General features: G+C 37.5%; 1 protein-coding gene across 4 annotated transcripts in view; it reads right to left on the bottom strand.

Annotated features, from left to right (window-relative positions):
* Positions 1 to 14862, bottom strand: part of LOC108431926 (caskin-2) — a 70579-nt gene that overhangs the window by 13534 nt on the left and 42183 nt on the right. For all 4 annotated transcript variants that reach the window (XM_017705415.2, XM_017705416.2, XM_017705417.2 and 1 more), the window contains exons 4-10: positions 9753 to 9850; positions 9070 to 9215; positions 7323 to 7418; positions 5277 to 5407; positions 3211 to 3319; positions 2268 to 2376; positions 362 to 456 (exon numbers count right to left, since the gene is read on the bottom strand). In XM_017705415.2, coding sequence (XP_017560904.1) covers positions 362 to 456; positions 2268 to 2376; positions 3211 to 3319; positions 5277 to 5407; positions 7323 to 7418; positions 9070 to 9215; positions 9753 to 9850 — 784 coding nt within the window. The remainder of the gene's footprint in view (positions 1 to 361; positions 457 to 2267; positions 2377 to 3210; positions 3320 to 5276; positions 5408 to 7322; positions 7419 to 9069; positions 9216 to 9752; positions 9851 to 14862) is intronic.

Here is a 14862-nt window from a genome sequence, read left to right as displayed (position 1 = left end):
AACAGAAGTGGGAAGAAAGGGAGAAAAAAAAAACAAGACAGTTAGAGAAGGCCCCATACAACAGATGCAGTGCTGATGTCTTTACAAATTAAATGGTCTTAAAACTAATCAATATATCTAATATGCCTTATTTTGAGGTTGTTGTATTATAACAATACTACATATTTAGCTTATTTCTGTATATTGTATAATGTATATTGTATTAAAGCTCAAAGTATGAATTAGCCTAAGGGAAAGAAATCAGCTCTAACCAAATACCAAACCAGTAAGGCTGTTCCATGTTGTTGGGTCATGGCCATTAGCAGTACAATTACACAAATGCACACAAACACAAAAAGCAGTGAAATACAATATTGCCCACCATAATGACATCACCAGCGCGAATGTTGAGGGCAGTAGGGTCATGGAGGTTCCAGTAATCCTTCAGAGCTCTCACCTGAAGAACTCCTGTGGCATCTGAAGTGACACACACACACACACACACACACACACACACACACACACACACACACACACACAGTCATTTTTTTGACATGTGCATACCAGGGCAACACAGCAATGTAATTACATATCAATGCTGATCAACAAATAACTTGATTATGATGCTTAAAAGGCAGTAACTGCCATGTTGATAAAGTGACAGAGAGCTTAAGGGAACTAATATACCTTTAAATAACTTTGTAAATATACTGGAAAACTGAGATTCACATTCCTTTAGGAAGTCTGTGCACTGCAACAGTGATTTTTTTCTGTTTATGTGTTTTGTTTATGTGTTTATGTGGTTTATTAAGAAGCTGCCTGTTGGTTCTCTCTGCAACTGTGATGCTAGCTTTACCCACCCCATGGCTTTTCTCATTCTACATATTTTGCTTTGATGTGCTTTGACAAAATTCAACTTGCTTTAGTGTGATCTGCTGCAGTAAAACAACCAAGCTAAAGTGACTGGTATTACCCAAGAGCTTCTATCACCAGTCCTAGAATTTTTGTAAGTACAGAAAGTTCCTTGTACCCCCATTTAGGACCAGAAAACCAGATCAGGAATGGCTAAAAAAAAACAATATTAAATAATATGTACACAAACTGTATTATTCACTTTTACTGTTAAAACATCAAGATACTAAGGAGCTTTAAAGCGCTATTCGACAACAACAAAGTAAATTTCTCACTGCTTCTGCTGTGGTTTTCCCATTTGAGAAAAAAAAAACATTTGAGAAAAATTTGTAGTACTTTGTGTTATTTTTTGGTTTAATCGATGTTAAACTAATAAAATATCTAAATATCTAAAAATCTAATTATTTTTGGACATCACCCAGGCCTAGTGCAAATATGTTTGCTTTGTAACTGGCTCTGTGTACATCACTCACGTAGTGTGCACGTGAAGGATAAATAAATAACTGCAAGCTATACAATCACACATCCAGCTACAAAAACTGCATCCGAGCCATGGGCATTTTAAAGAACATAGAGCCAGGCTGCTTTAGCCCCACACACCTTTACGATTTATAGCACATTGTTTACTGACTAAGCTCAAAGACTGCATAGCGGATTAAAGAGAAGATAGCACAACCAGTGGGAGACACTCACATGCAGACACACAAATATACACACACACAGATAGACACACGAGGTATAATACATTCTAAAGCCAGCACTAAGATCTCCATGTCTGTCTCTAGCATACACACAAACACAGAAATTTCTCAGATTTTGAGGAAAACAGGGTACATAACAGAGAGCTGCAGCTGCTTTTTAAATTACAGCTTAAGTTTTTCTCTACCTGCTGTGGCCCCTTACAGAACTCACCACACTCTGCCAGTATACACAAACATACACACACACACCCCAAATACACTTTGCAGTATGCATTCTTCACAATGGGCAGCACTTTGAACACATTTTATAAGTGGTCAGAAACTTGTAAATAACTCATGAAAGAATATAGTTATGTTAAAACCAAGCACACAACTGTTTTTCTTGTGAAATTCTCAATAGGTTTGTTGTGTCACATGACCCTCTTCCCATTGAAAAAACTACCCTGTACATCATCCATCCATCCATCCATCCATTTTCCAAGCCACTTCTCCGTCAGGGTCGTGGACCCTGTACATCAGAAAAACACTATTCACCACAATTATCTAAACTAATAGAGAAAAGGCAGGAACAGAAGCAAGCTAGACAGGTGGACAAGGAAAGAAATGAAAAAAAAAGTGATAGAAACCCTGAACAATTTCCATACAAACCACAGATGAACACATAGGCGATCTAACCTCGTAAGAGCTGTTTGATGTCCTTGCTGGCATGAGAGGTGGTAAACTGATTGACAATGTCCAGGGCTGTCTGGTTATATGTGTTCCGAATATTCACATCAATTCCAGCCTAAAAGGCAAAACAACCACAACAGTTTTACTTACATTGTTTCTGACACTGCTGACATGTCATCTAAAAAAAAAAAAAGAGCCAAAAAGTAGAAACAGAATTCAGGCTTTAAGATGGCTGTTACCGCTGTTTTTAGGGCTCAGACAATAAGCAAGTCCTGACAGATTTTGATAAAGCAGGACAAAATTATTGACAAAACAATAATGTTGTTTGTTATTAAAAACGACTGGTATATTACAGTTTCCATTTGTAGCAAAAAGGGGCAACAATGCCTTCAGGCCTTTCCCTGTCAAGACTTTACAGCTGAAAACACACACACACATGCACACACACACACACACACACAAAATAAAAATAACAAACAAAAAAACACATGCATGCAGAGCTTGTGCACCAGAGCTCATTGTTTCAATTACAATAGTTATGAGATAATAACGGAGAACTCAGGATCCTGAAGTTATAGTTAAATGTCTTTACTGTTTGAGTGCTTTGCCATATAAAAATTCAGCTCTTTGTCTATTAAAGACATAAAATGATCTGTTATGAGGCATGGTAATTTCAGCAGCCTTTGCTGTTCCTTCCTGGTGCTCTCTAGCAAGCTAAATGGTATTACAATTAATTTGACACAGTTTTTCTCAATTTCATATTGGCTTTTTTAGATATGGTTTTCCAAATCATTAAAACAATTGTATGTGAAGGCACCGTAACACACTACATGCAGAAAGCTAGAAGAATCTGGATAAGAATCTGGAGCAGTCTCTGGCACCCTCAAAAAACATACAGATATGAAATTCTCTCAGACACTCAAAGACACTCAAACACTCAGGGACTTACATCCAGCAGCAGCCGCACTACCTCAGTCTTCCCATAGAGAGAGGCCTCGTGCAAAGCAGTTCCTGCTTTGGTAGCTCTGTTGATGTCAATCCCGGCTTTCAACAGTAGCCTGAGGAACAGAAGAGAATGACAGACTGAATACAAGAATCAAAGGCTTATATGATCCGATACGGTGTCAGAAATGGAATTATGAAAATAAAGTCTTGGAGAAGGCTATGTCTGTAATTCTACCCTCCCAATTAAAATGTTACCACATTCATTAACATGCTGAAACTAATGTGCAATGAAATCGTTTCACCACATATATTATGTTAACAGACTTTTCGCAAAACCTCACATTTCTTTATAGCATAAAAGAAATTCACAATATTTTAAAGAAATACAAATTATGATCCATGTTTTGCAAGTAGAGTGAAGCAATTGGCTGTACATCCACTGTGACTTTATAAAAAAAGACAGTAACTGAACTGTTATTAGAATTATTACAATTTCAAACAGTATGTTTATTACACCATTTTAAAGCAACTTATAAAAGTTGGTAAACATTCCATTCTACTCTCTATCTATTGAGTTGGTAACTAAATGGTGTCATTGTATTCTGTCCAGTTTTCAACAAGAGCTCCCCAGCCTCTATACCTTCATTCAACATCAGTTAATCACATGAACAAAACATGTTCAGTTCTGGGCCCAAAAAACAAGGAAGCTGCTCCTTTAAATCTGATGACAAAGACATTAAAACAGCATAAATGTCCTCACTGGAAACAGTAAAATCACATTACCAATTTCAACACGAACTGGAAGATTTCTGTGGACCAGGAGATTTCTGTGTGCTACCATGTTTTCTATCACTATATTAAGCATAAATGAGCCTGCCTTTATTACTGGCTGCAGGAGCTAATTCAGAACAGAATTTGGATTGGGAAGAGCTTATTATTGATTTATTTATTGAGAGCAATGTTAAAGCATGACTAATGTGTGACTTAAATTAGTACTCATGTGTTTTCTTGTTCAAATAGTAGTTTGTGATAGTCAGATATAGTAACCTAGTCTACAGAAGCAACAACATTTTTAAAATCCTGGGTCACATACACATTACAGTACTCATGCAACATGCAGAGAACTTTGAGCAGAATGTATACACACACACACACACACACACACACACACACACACACACACACACACACACACACACACACACACACACGTCACACAGATTAGGTTCCCTCTTCTAAAAATTCCAGGACTGGTACAGAATGCCTGTCAAAGTGAGAAGACATACTGCATACATACACAATGTGGGCTTACCTAGAAAACAGAGCTTAAGCAGACTTCTACTGTTAGTAATAAATCGCTGTTATTATACAATTATTATTATTGTGATAATCTAATAAATAATAAAGGCATCTCTAAACTGAAACTGAGTGGACTCCAAAGCAAGTGGTCTAAAGAATCCACCACATTTCTTTAATCACTGAACTGTGCCACAAATATGTTTACATTTACACTCCTCAGTCACCTCCTTAATTTAAACTTCAGTCTTGCCATAAATAGTGCACTCTCATCTGAGCCGGAAACGCTTGTTAAATGTTTTACTCTGCTTGCTTAAATGCTCCGATGTAGTAGGTAAACACAATGCCAGGTTGGCACACAAACTGTGGCTATATTAAAGCAGCAATAAAATACATTCATGTTTATTATATGCACAATATGACATAATAGACAGACATGCTTGATGTACTCCTTTTTGAAACGACCATTTTTTTAAACTTATGATGCTTTGGCTTTATGATGAGTTACTTTAAGTTTCTGTAGTATCACTTCATCTTAATATGTGGATTATATGTGTTTTATTAAAAATTTGCTGAAAGGGCCCAAATAACATTGAACAGAACTTTCTTCGTTTTATTGATTTGGGTTCATGCACTATGCAAAAATGGTTAAAGTTTCAAAGCAGACTGTTCACTACTCCATTTTGCCTGTACATGCTTATTTGTTAATGACACTCATATAAAGACAGACATGCACATAGGCACATAAAAAACAAGATAAAAGGGCAAGCTGACCGGATGATGTCCTTATGTCCATTCCGAGCAGCAAGGTGGAGGGGTGTGTTAAAGGCGGATTCTATAGAGTCCCTCTTGTCCCCCTCCAGAAGAGTCGTAATCATGTTACTGCTCAACAATAGCTGGGCAACCTACAAGAGGGAGAGAGACAAAGACAGAGACAGAGACAGAGAGAGAGAGAGAGAGACAGAGAGACAGTTCACAGTCAACGGCCAGTGGTATTATAACGAAGTAGAAGCGATTGGGAATGACAGCAAGTCAGCCACAAAGTGGTAGGCCACGTAAAATGACAGAGCGAGGTCAGCGGATGCTGAGGTGCATAATGTGCAGAAGTCGCCAACTTTCTGCAGAGTTAAACGCGACAGACCTCCAAACTTCATGTGGCCTTCAGATTAGCTTAAAAACAGTGCATAGAGAGCTTCATGGAATGAGTTTCCATGGCTGAGCAGCTGCATCCAAGCCTTACATCACCAAGTGCAAAGCAAAGTGTCAAATTCAGTGGTGTAAAGCACCACCACTGGACTCTAGAGCAGTGTTCTCTAGAGTGACGAATCATGCTTCTCCGTCTGGTAATCTGATGGACAAGTCTGGGTTTGGTGGTTGCCAGGAGAAGGGTACTTGTCTGACTGCATTGTGCCGAGTGTAAAGTTGGCTCCTTCCTGTTGCAACATGACTGCGCATCAGTGCACAAAGCAAGGTTTACAAAGACATGAGATGAGAGAGTTTGGTTTTGAAGAACTTGACTAGGCTGACCTCAACCTGATAGAACACCTTTGGGATGAATTAGACTTGAGACTGCCAGCCAGGCCTTCTTGCCCAACATCAGTACTCACAGTACCTCACAAATGCACTTCAGGAACAATTCCCACAAACACACTCCTTGTGGAAAGCCTTCCCAGAAGAGTTAAAACTGTTATAGCTGCAAACTAAGAGACAGGACAAAGCCAGACATCAGGCAGCTGCCACTGCCACACCCTGGCCCTTCGACACAGCAGCTGATTCTCATACACAAAAACACACGCCAGCACAAACAGGGATTCTAAATGACACAGTGTAAGCCATCTAAATATATTCCTGCATAAGTGCATTCATGGCAGCTGCACTGGGAGAACCTTTGTATGAACAACCTAAAAGCTGCAGACAGGAATCAGCTCAATTACAAAAACTGGGGGAAAAATACAGATATAAACAACAAAAATGAACAAAAATCCACTTTGATATTACTGAAGTGGGTTAAAGACAGAAGCACTGACCTTGCCCTTGTCAAGACAAGTTTATATAGCTGTGACCACAAACAAACCATTGCTTTAGAAGAAGAATTACAAAGAGAATTCTGATATCTCATAAGGGAACACATATCCATGTCTATATAGGAGTTTGACTGAAGTTGATGTAAAGATTTCATGTGTTTTACATAAGTAATTCATTACTGGGATGTGAAGAAGCCCCATGTAATTAGAGTTGCCTAACCCCATCTTACGTTGCTTATTGTTGGTGATGTATTTAAATACTTTGGCAATGTCTCCTTAACTCATTAAAATGCAAATTGTTCTCAGGCCGCAAGCATGTTCACACTGGCCACAGAGAAAGGTATCAGCATATGGAATGGGAACATTCTGAGAGGTTCTGTGCTTTGTATCTCAATCATGCTGCTTTTAATGAAACTAACTGGTTCAATTAGTTACTGATTTAAATATTGAACACAACAGCGGATACTACATCACCCACACACAGGTAGACTGGTTTGTTTATTCAGGCAGGACCCCAACTGCTGAAAGTTGCATGTAATAAAGGTACTTCAGGCTTCTCACACTAACCAGCATATTTTTCACACACACACGCACGCACACACACACACACACACACACACACACACACACACACACACACACACATATTGCAATTCAATTCAACTTTACTGTCATTATACAATACAGCGTAGTACAGTATAACAAAACAAAACAAACAAAAGGGAAACATAGTTTTTATTTACTAGACAGATGCTTATAGGGTTGATGATTTCATGTTTATTTAATACACTCTCACCTTCAGCCTGCCAAACTCACAGGCCAGGTCCAGAGGAGTCTTCTTAGCCTTGTTCACCATGCAGGGATTAGACTGGTGTTGCAGCAGCATTTCAGACTAGAGAGAAAGAATGAAGAGACATGTGAGAGGAGTGGAAATAAAAATTATTTCTTATCTGAACAGTCTGGAAGGCAACAAGTCACCAAACAGCCTGTTAATTCTAAAGAATACAAAAGAGGCTGGAAAATTGTCATGTACAAAAAAAAAAAAAAACCCACACAAACATTAAAAGTGGATTTTAACAAAAACATACAATATATAGGCCCTTTAAAAGAACAGTGGAAACCACAGCAATTTGTCAGTATGTCTGGTATTATGTCTGAAATATTTAAAATATGTTCTAAAATATAAGTGCCTTCGATTTACAGTATATACCTGTCCAACAACTCTCATATCAGTGAAAAATAATATGCATTAACACCCATAAACACAACTACTAGTTTATAATCTAAAACTCTTATAATGTTGACTTAACATTTCACAGAGAGTGTATCCATGGACAACCCCCCCTATATTCTAGACAAGTGTTATGTAGCCATGACAACACCACCCTAGGAATATCCAAGACAAAGTCTGAACAGTATTTACCTTATTACACATGCTATAACCTTTTTTTCTTCTCTAGTATAATTTTTTTTGATGATGATGATGATGATGATGTAAAACGTCCTTGCGTTAGTGAAAGGCGCTATATAAATTATTATTATTATTATATTATTATTATTACTCAATTACAAACTTTTATGCCCAAAGCAAATGACATACATGCTGATTGTTTTCATGTACCGCAAGCCAGGAAATATTTATTGTATCCAACAAACAAAAAAGAACAAAAACAAAAAGTACCAACAATAAAAATATTATTGTGTGACATACAAATTAACGTATAAAAACAATACAATATATTCTCCTTTTTATATTCTTTTTTTTTTACATTAAAAAAAAAAAAAAACAGTTCAGTGGTGATCTGTATTCATTCCAGATTGCTGACAGTCAGTCCCCTAAAAACCACACCCACACACTGTCATAACAACCTCAAACACATGCTTATTTGCTTGTTACGAGGAGAGAGTGAGTATGTGTCTGGCAGGGGTTGCAGATGGACAAAAGGAGACTATAATGCTGCCACAAGAGTTATGACTTGTCTAAAGCCTGATCATCCTCAATTTCCCCAAATCCCTCATCAGCGAACACATCACTCTCATCACTTAATCTCATCAAATTCAGCCCTATTCCCTCTTATCTCTCATAATCCAATCACCATTATTCTCAATATTTGAGTTGATTACTGTAATATTCAGACTGTCTGATTATAAGCACTCAAGCTTTGTTTGCATACTTGTCAAGCCTGTTGTTTACAAGCACAGACAAATACATATACACTATATGTCCAAAAATTTATAAAATCTACCCATTGTTAAAGTAGGTGTTCACGTCATGTCGATACAGCATTGCCCAACAGAATGGGACACTCTTCACACCATGTCTAATGCCAAGCACAGTACCCTCTTCTAGTGACAGGAGCCATTTGCACCACTTAGTAGCCGCTTTTTAAACTGAAGTGGAGGCACAGCTCAACTTAGTGTAGGTTAAAATGAAGTTTCTTGTCCACAAAGTGGATGTTTACACTTTCATTAAGGATTTTTGTTCAGAAATGAGGAGTCAAACCTCCATGTAATAAGCAGGTTGACCGAACTATTATACTCACTACTTCATAGTGTCCGTACTGTGCAGCCAGATGCAGTGGGATCTGCCCGTCTTGCGAAGCTCCATTGACAGAAGCTCCTGCTCTAAGCAGCAAGAGCACTGAGTCAGCTTTCCCCTGCCACGCAGCGTAATGCAGCGGACGCATTCCTGAAAGGGGCAGCACAGAGTGTCTTGTTAGGGCATAGCCTGGCAAGAAATCTAATTTACACAACTCCCTTTAACCCAAATGTACTCAGTCAGCCAAGATGTTTAGTGTCTGAACTTTGCTTCTTTAATTTTGCCCTAGAAATACAAAAGTAGTGTAGCTAACAAGTAGTGGAAGCTTTTATCCGATCAACTAGCATATGTGCAAACTGGACGGCAAAATTATTACAAAAATGCCTGAAATCAGTTAAGTAATCTCAAACAGACTTCTGTAATTTCTGGCACTGTATGCTATGCTATGGCTAAAAAAAACAAAAAAAAAAAACAGATGAAATTCAAGCTTCAAAGTGGTTAATACTACTGTTCTTTTCTATGCAATGTATCTGTAAAATATTTCTTTACAGATGCATGTTCGAGGACTTGCAAACATAATGGATATCCTGCAGAATTATATGTGATCTGAAAACATTTTATGAATCACCAAACTGAAACAGGGACAATATGTTGATGCTGAAGTAGCAGACAGAGCTGTGTTCTAACCATTGCTGTCCTTGATATCCACTGTTGCCTGAGACTCCAGCAACAAGGAAAGAAGGTCTGTGGTGCCAGTTAGAGCGGCATGGTGCAGTGCTGAAAACCTACGCAAGAAAACAGTGAGAGCTAGTTATAGAGGGACAGGATACCCAATTAAAAACAAGGTCTGCATAACACTGACAAAATTCAAATTAGTGATTACAGTGCTAGATATTACAATCATGATGTGCCTAACAATATATTAAAATGCACTGGCAAAGCCACAAGGTAATAATGTTCCAACATTATGACATTTTTTACAATTGTTGGTTCATGTAAATACTTTAATCAAAACATCTACTGGATCTCTTTTTGAACATCTGAGATTTAATCAGACCTTTATAGCACACAACCAAATATCTGTGATTTGCAAGAGTCTCATTTGCATACTAAAGAATTCTACATTATCCATATTGCACAGGCCAGCATCAAAATAACAAACAAAATGTATATTGTCTAACCACAATAAGAACTACCAATAACTAAGCCATGAGAAAATATATAGGCCTAGCACAAATAAATCAAGTACATAAAGTAAGATTTTACAGAAGATTCCATGTAGTACTGTTTATTGCTGATGGTGAAGGAAGGCAACACTAATACACTTTCATCATGCGCTGCTGAGAGCCATGTGTGGTCATAAAAAGAATGGAAAAAACCCTCCTCCAATATACTCTAGGCTGCCAACAAACCAAGGCGTATTAAAAGCGTCACCGAGAAGCTGGAGATGTGGCAAAATTGTAAACTGAAGACTGAAATTAACAAGGCTCAGAGAGACACAAATACCAGCCATGGTACTTGAGGCACGACTCAATCAAGACCAGACTCATTCAAGGCGCAGCCCTAGTTCCAAAGACGCTTGGAGGTCTAAAGAAGCACGACACATAAAAAATGCTTATTGTTTGGGCTGGATGTTATCTTTTGTTGGAACATGCCAAATCAAAGTGTGCAATCCAGAGATGGCTCACAATGATTAATAACAGTCTGCAAAACACCTTCATCCTTCCATAGAACTGAGCATAAATCTCCCAACGTAACCTCCCACCTTTGAAGTCTACTGCCTACATATCACTTTGGAAGGAGGTGCAAGTGGCACCACAAAGAAAAGTTCACAGAGGAAGATGTGCCTTTGGTTTAAGTGATTGGCTACAAGGCAATTTTTTTTAACATTTTAAAATGATGAGCTATTCAATTAGGGAAGTTACTCATTAGAACATAAAACTGCAAGATGGATAAGACATTTGCAATGCAATTATATTCCTACATACAGTGATTATGCTATGCATTCCAGTATATTAAATCAACATGGTGACATGGATAAAGACTGTACTATTTTACCACAATAATAGACTTTTTTTTCTCTTTTGAATTCTCAAAAATACCATAGGCTTACTTGGAACTGTGACCAATACTCTCAGCATAACAACTGATTGAGCTGACAGAGCTCATTTGCAGAGTATAACCTGATAATATTAATATTGTAAAGGCCAATATTGAGATGATCAAATATAATGTGTAGCCCTATTACAAATATGAAGAGAACTTTGAGTACTGAGTAACTATTAACACACATGTTGTAGTGCCAATATAAGCAGTGTTAAGAGTTGACTGAACAAAGTGAGATGCATGCCGACTTCCTTAGAGTTTGGTCTGAAATTAAAAATCAAGCGCAAACTTAAGCCATACTCACGACTTTGTAGCCCAACCCAACCAGGTCTCAGTGGTCCTGCTAAATTTCAAACCCAAATCCACCCTGAAACCACTCACACGACACAGATGCAGTTTCACAGTGCTTTGCTTTGTAACTACATTCTACTTAGTTTGTTACTTTGTTATGAAAGAGATATGTAAGAGTCAATCATTAGAAAATAAAACCTAGCCCCAAGCTGCACATGAAAAAACATCTCAAACTCAGCCCAATGCTTCATGTTTTGTAAGACTCAGATCTTTACACCTGCTGCCCACTCTGTCTATAAAACAGAATTCCAGAAATGTTGAAAGTCCCCACCTCCCCACCCCTACTGATTTTACAAATTACAAAAAAGAATCTTAAGGATAATGATGAACTTCAGTACTGTCATACTGCCATGCCAAACACTAGAAACACCAGTCTTTGAATTTGGATCCAGTAATACAGACTTTCAACAATGTATAAAGATATGGGCTACAGCTACAGCCCATATCTGGCCAGCTGTCACAGGTGTGCCATCTGAGCCCAGTGTGTGCAAACGTGTAGAAGAGCAAACAAAGAACACACTGAAATCTGCCTACTACATGCAGTATATCACGCTTTAGGCACTTAGCATTTGCTGAATAAAACTAAATACCACTGGGTCTATTGCAAGTCTTATCTAGTGGAAGCAAGTAGTATATAAAGTTCGAAAGGGTTAACAGCAAACAGGAGTCAAACCCTGTTATAGAACATCCAACTGTACTGATACATGTGATCTAACTGGTACCCTCACAACAGTTAGTGTCCTTTACATTGTAACATTCAGTAGTAGTATATTTATTTCCAGACTAGCAATACTGCAGAATATAAATCTCATGTTGAGCCATGGAGTCTCTACTGCTCTGTATCAAAATTAATAGAGGCTATTTGTAAGTGAACAGAATCAAAATGGTTACTAAATCATGTTAAATGTCTAAATGTAATATTTATAGTACACTTGAAGCTTTCTGAGCAGATCTGAGTTCTGTTCTCTGACATCTCTGACATTTAAAAGCAACTACAGTCAGAGCTCAGACACAGAACAAACTTGGAAATTTCTTTTGATTCTCTCAGAGGCCTAGCTCACAGAGTGGTGTAAACTTCACACACTGCTCTAAACCACATGCAGAAGGATTTTAGCATCTTAGGAACAGAACTAGATACCAGAAAGGAAGAAAGTGATGGCTTCAGTATGTAAGGCAGAGAGATAGTAAGTAAACACATCCAAAGCTTAGTCTTTGAAGTTGGCTGCATTTTCAGCTTCTCATGATCTAAGTAATCCCAAAAAGACAGATTCCTCAGTCAACCTTACTCCGCATATCAGACATTCAGTTTTGATGTTCTGACATAAATTATGTCATCTTTTTATCAATCCACATTAGAAGGATGGACAGAAACACCTGTGGATTTTTTCAGATCTGAAGAAAAGTGGAGCTCAATTATATGATTTAATCGTTTAAATCAAATCTCATTTAGCCATTTTTGATGCACACGAGAAAGAAATGTTCATGGCAGCTAAGGTTTGGGTAGTTGTTTGAATGTTAGTGTTTATTTGAAGGAAAACATAATGTAAGTGACATCTTTGGGAGCAGCATTTTGGGGAGGACACATTTGTATTGTGCTGGTTTAAAGCTTGGAAGAATGGAGGAGTAAAAGTGGCCTTTGGATCCATAAAACTGGATAAATTAAATACTGATTTAATATTATACTTAGTGTTGGAGGCTTTGTATAATTTTCTTTTAAATGTGTTTTTTCTATTTTTATCTGACACTGAAAAATGTGTAACTTGCACTTACTGGCCATTTTGACAGAATGTTTAATGGATGAAAGGGGCTTTACTTCTGCACACACAAAGACCCTTCTCTCAGCATAAATACCAATGATGGTAAAATAAAATTACACAAGGGACACCACTTTACCTGAGGTAACAGAGGCACACTTAACACACTTTTTTTTTTTAACCCTTTGGTCCCTAAAGGAAACCTCATAATTACTACTCTGGCACAGCTAATGGGGACTGCTGTGGTGTTTGAAGCCTCAGGGCAGGAAGAGGTCAAGCACAGGTTGTGTTATAAGAGAAGATGTTAGCAACAGAGGTAAAGGGCTCTAAAATAAGGCAACACAATCCATCCTCTGTACTACCTTTCTTCATCGCTCTAGTCTGACCTGGCGCTGGCAAGACCTGCAAGCCCTGCATGGAAAGGACCTGAAAGGATTCTGTGTTTAAAAGGCCTCTCCTCCATATCCCAAAATCCTCATGCACTCTCGTCCTAAGAACAATGGTTCTTTACTCTTAACCACTCAACTTCTCTTCATTCAAGTTTCTCACTCACTTCATTTAGGTAGGTTAAGAAGGACTACCACTCAACAAAGAGAAGAAAAGAGACATAAGCAAGGTTCCAGACTAAGGCTGTCCTGTCTTCCTGGTGATGATAAAAATAACATATGAGCCGATTTGGAACACTTTAGGGACGATTAACTTGCATGGATAAATTTAAACCTTAATGACTGTAAAATATAGTCATAAAATCAAGAGCCTGACATTTACCATAAATATAACAAATCTTAATTCAAAAACTGTATTTAATTCGATAAATAGCATTTTTTATAGCAAAATGGCTGTAAATTATGAGGCTTGCTCAACCTTAAATGTGCACAGTGTAAGCTTATAACAGACATTAAAGTATTTTTTACTCTGTACGATGGAGTTTTATATATACAACCTTTGGCAAAAATTATGGAATCACCACTCTTGGAGGAAGATCTTTCAATTCTTTAATTTTGTTGAATTTTTTTTTTCAAAATTCCAAACTTCTGGCATTAAGATAACTATTTAAAAAAGATATAAATATAATTGTTGTAGTCAGTCACAATTGTGTTTGTAGATCAAGTAGAGAAAAGAAATATGGAATATTCACTAAATTCTGAGGAAAATATTATGGAATCATGAGAAAAACTGTACCATTAGTACTTTGTTGCACCACCTCTGGCTTTTATAACAGCTTGAATTCTCTGAGGCGTGGACTTAACTAATGACAAACAGTATTCTTCATCAATCCATCTCAAACTGTCTGTTATTGCTGTTGCCAAATCAGCTTTGCAGGTTGGAGCTCTGTCATTGGCTATGTTTATATGCAAAGATTTTTGCCAATCCGATTGAATACAATCGGATTACAGATTCAGACTGAGGTGTTTATATGCTTACTCTATTCAACAGTATGATGAAAATCTTTGTTTACATGCCCACTACAAGTAATCCGATGCAAAATGATATGTATTCCGATTGGCCTCAATCGGATAAGTCTATTTCAATTAAGGTGTTTACATGGGCATATTCTATTCCGATTAAGATATTAGTTTTATTTA

This window comes from Pygocentrus nattereri, chromosome 14 (assembly GCF_015220715.1).
Source record: "Pygocentrus nattereri isolate fPygNat1 chromosome 14, fPygNat1.pri, whole genome shotgun sequence".
In the NCBI taxonomy this organism is placed as follows: domain Eukaryota; kingdom Metazoa; phylum Chordata; class Actinopteri; order Characiformes; family Serrasalmidae; genus Pygocentrus; species Pygocentrus nattereri.
This window is presented reverse-complemented; position numbering and strand designations above follow the sequence as displayed.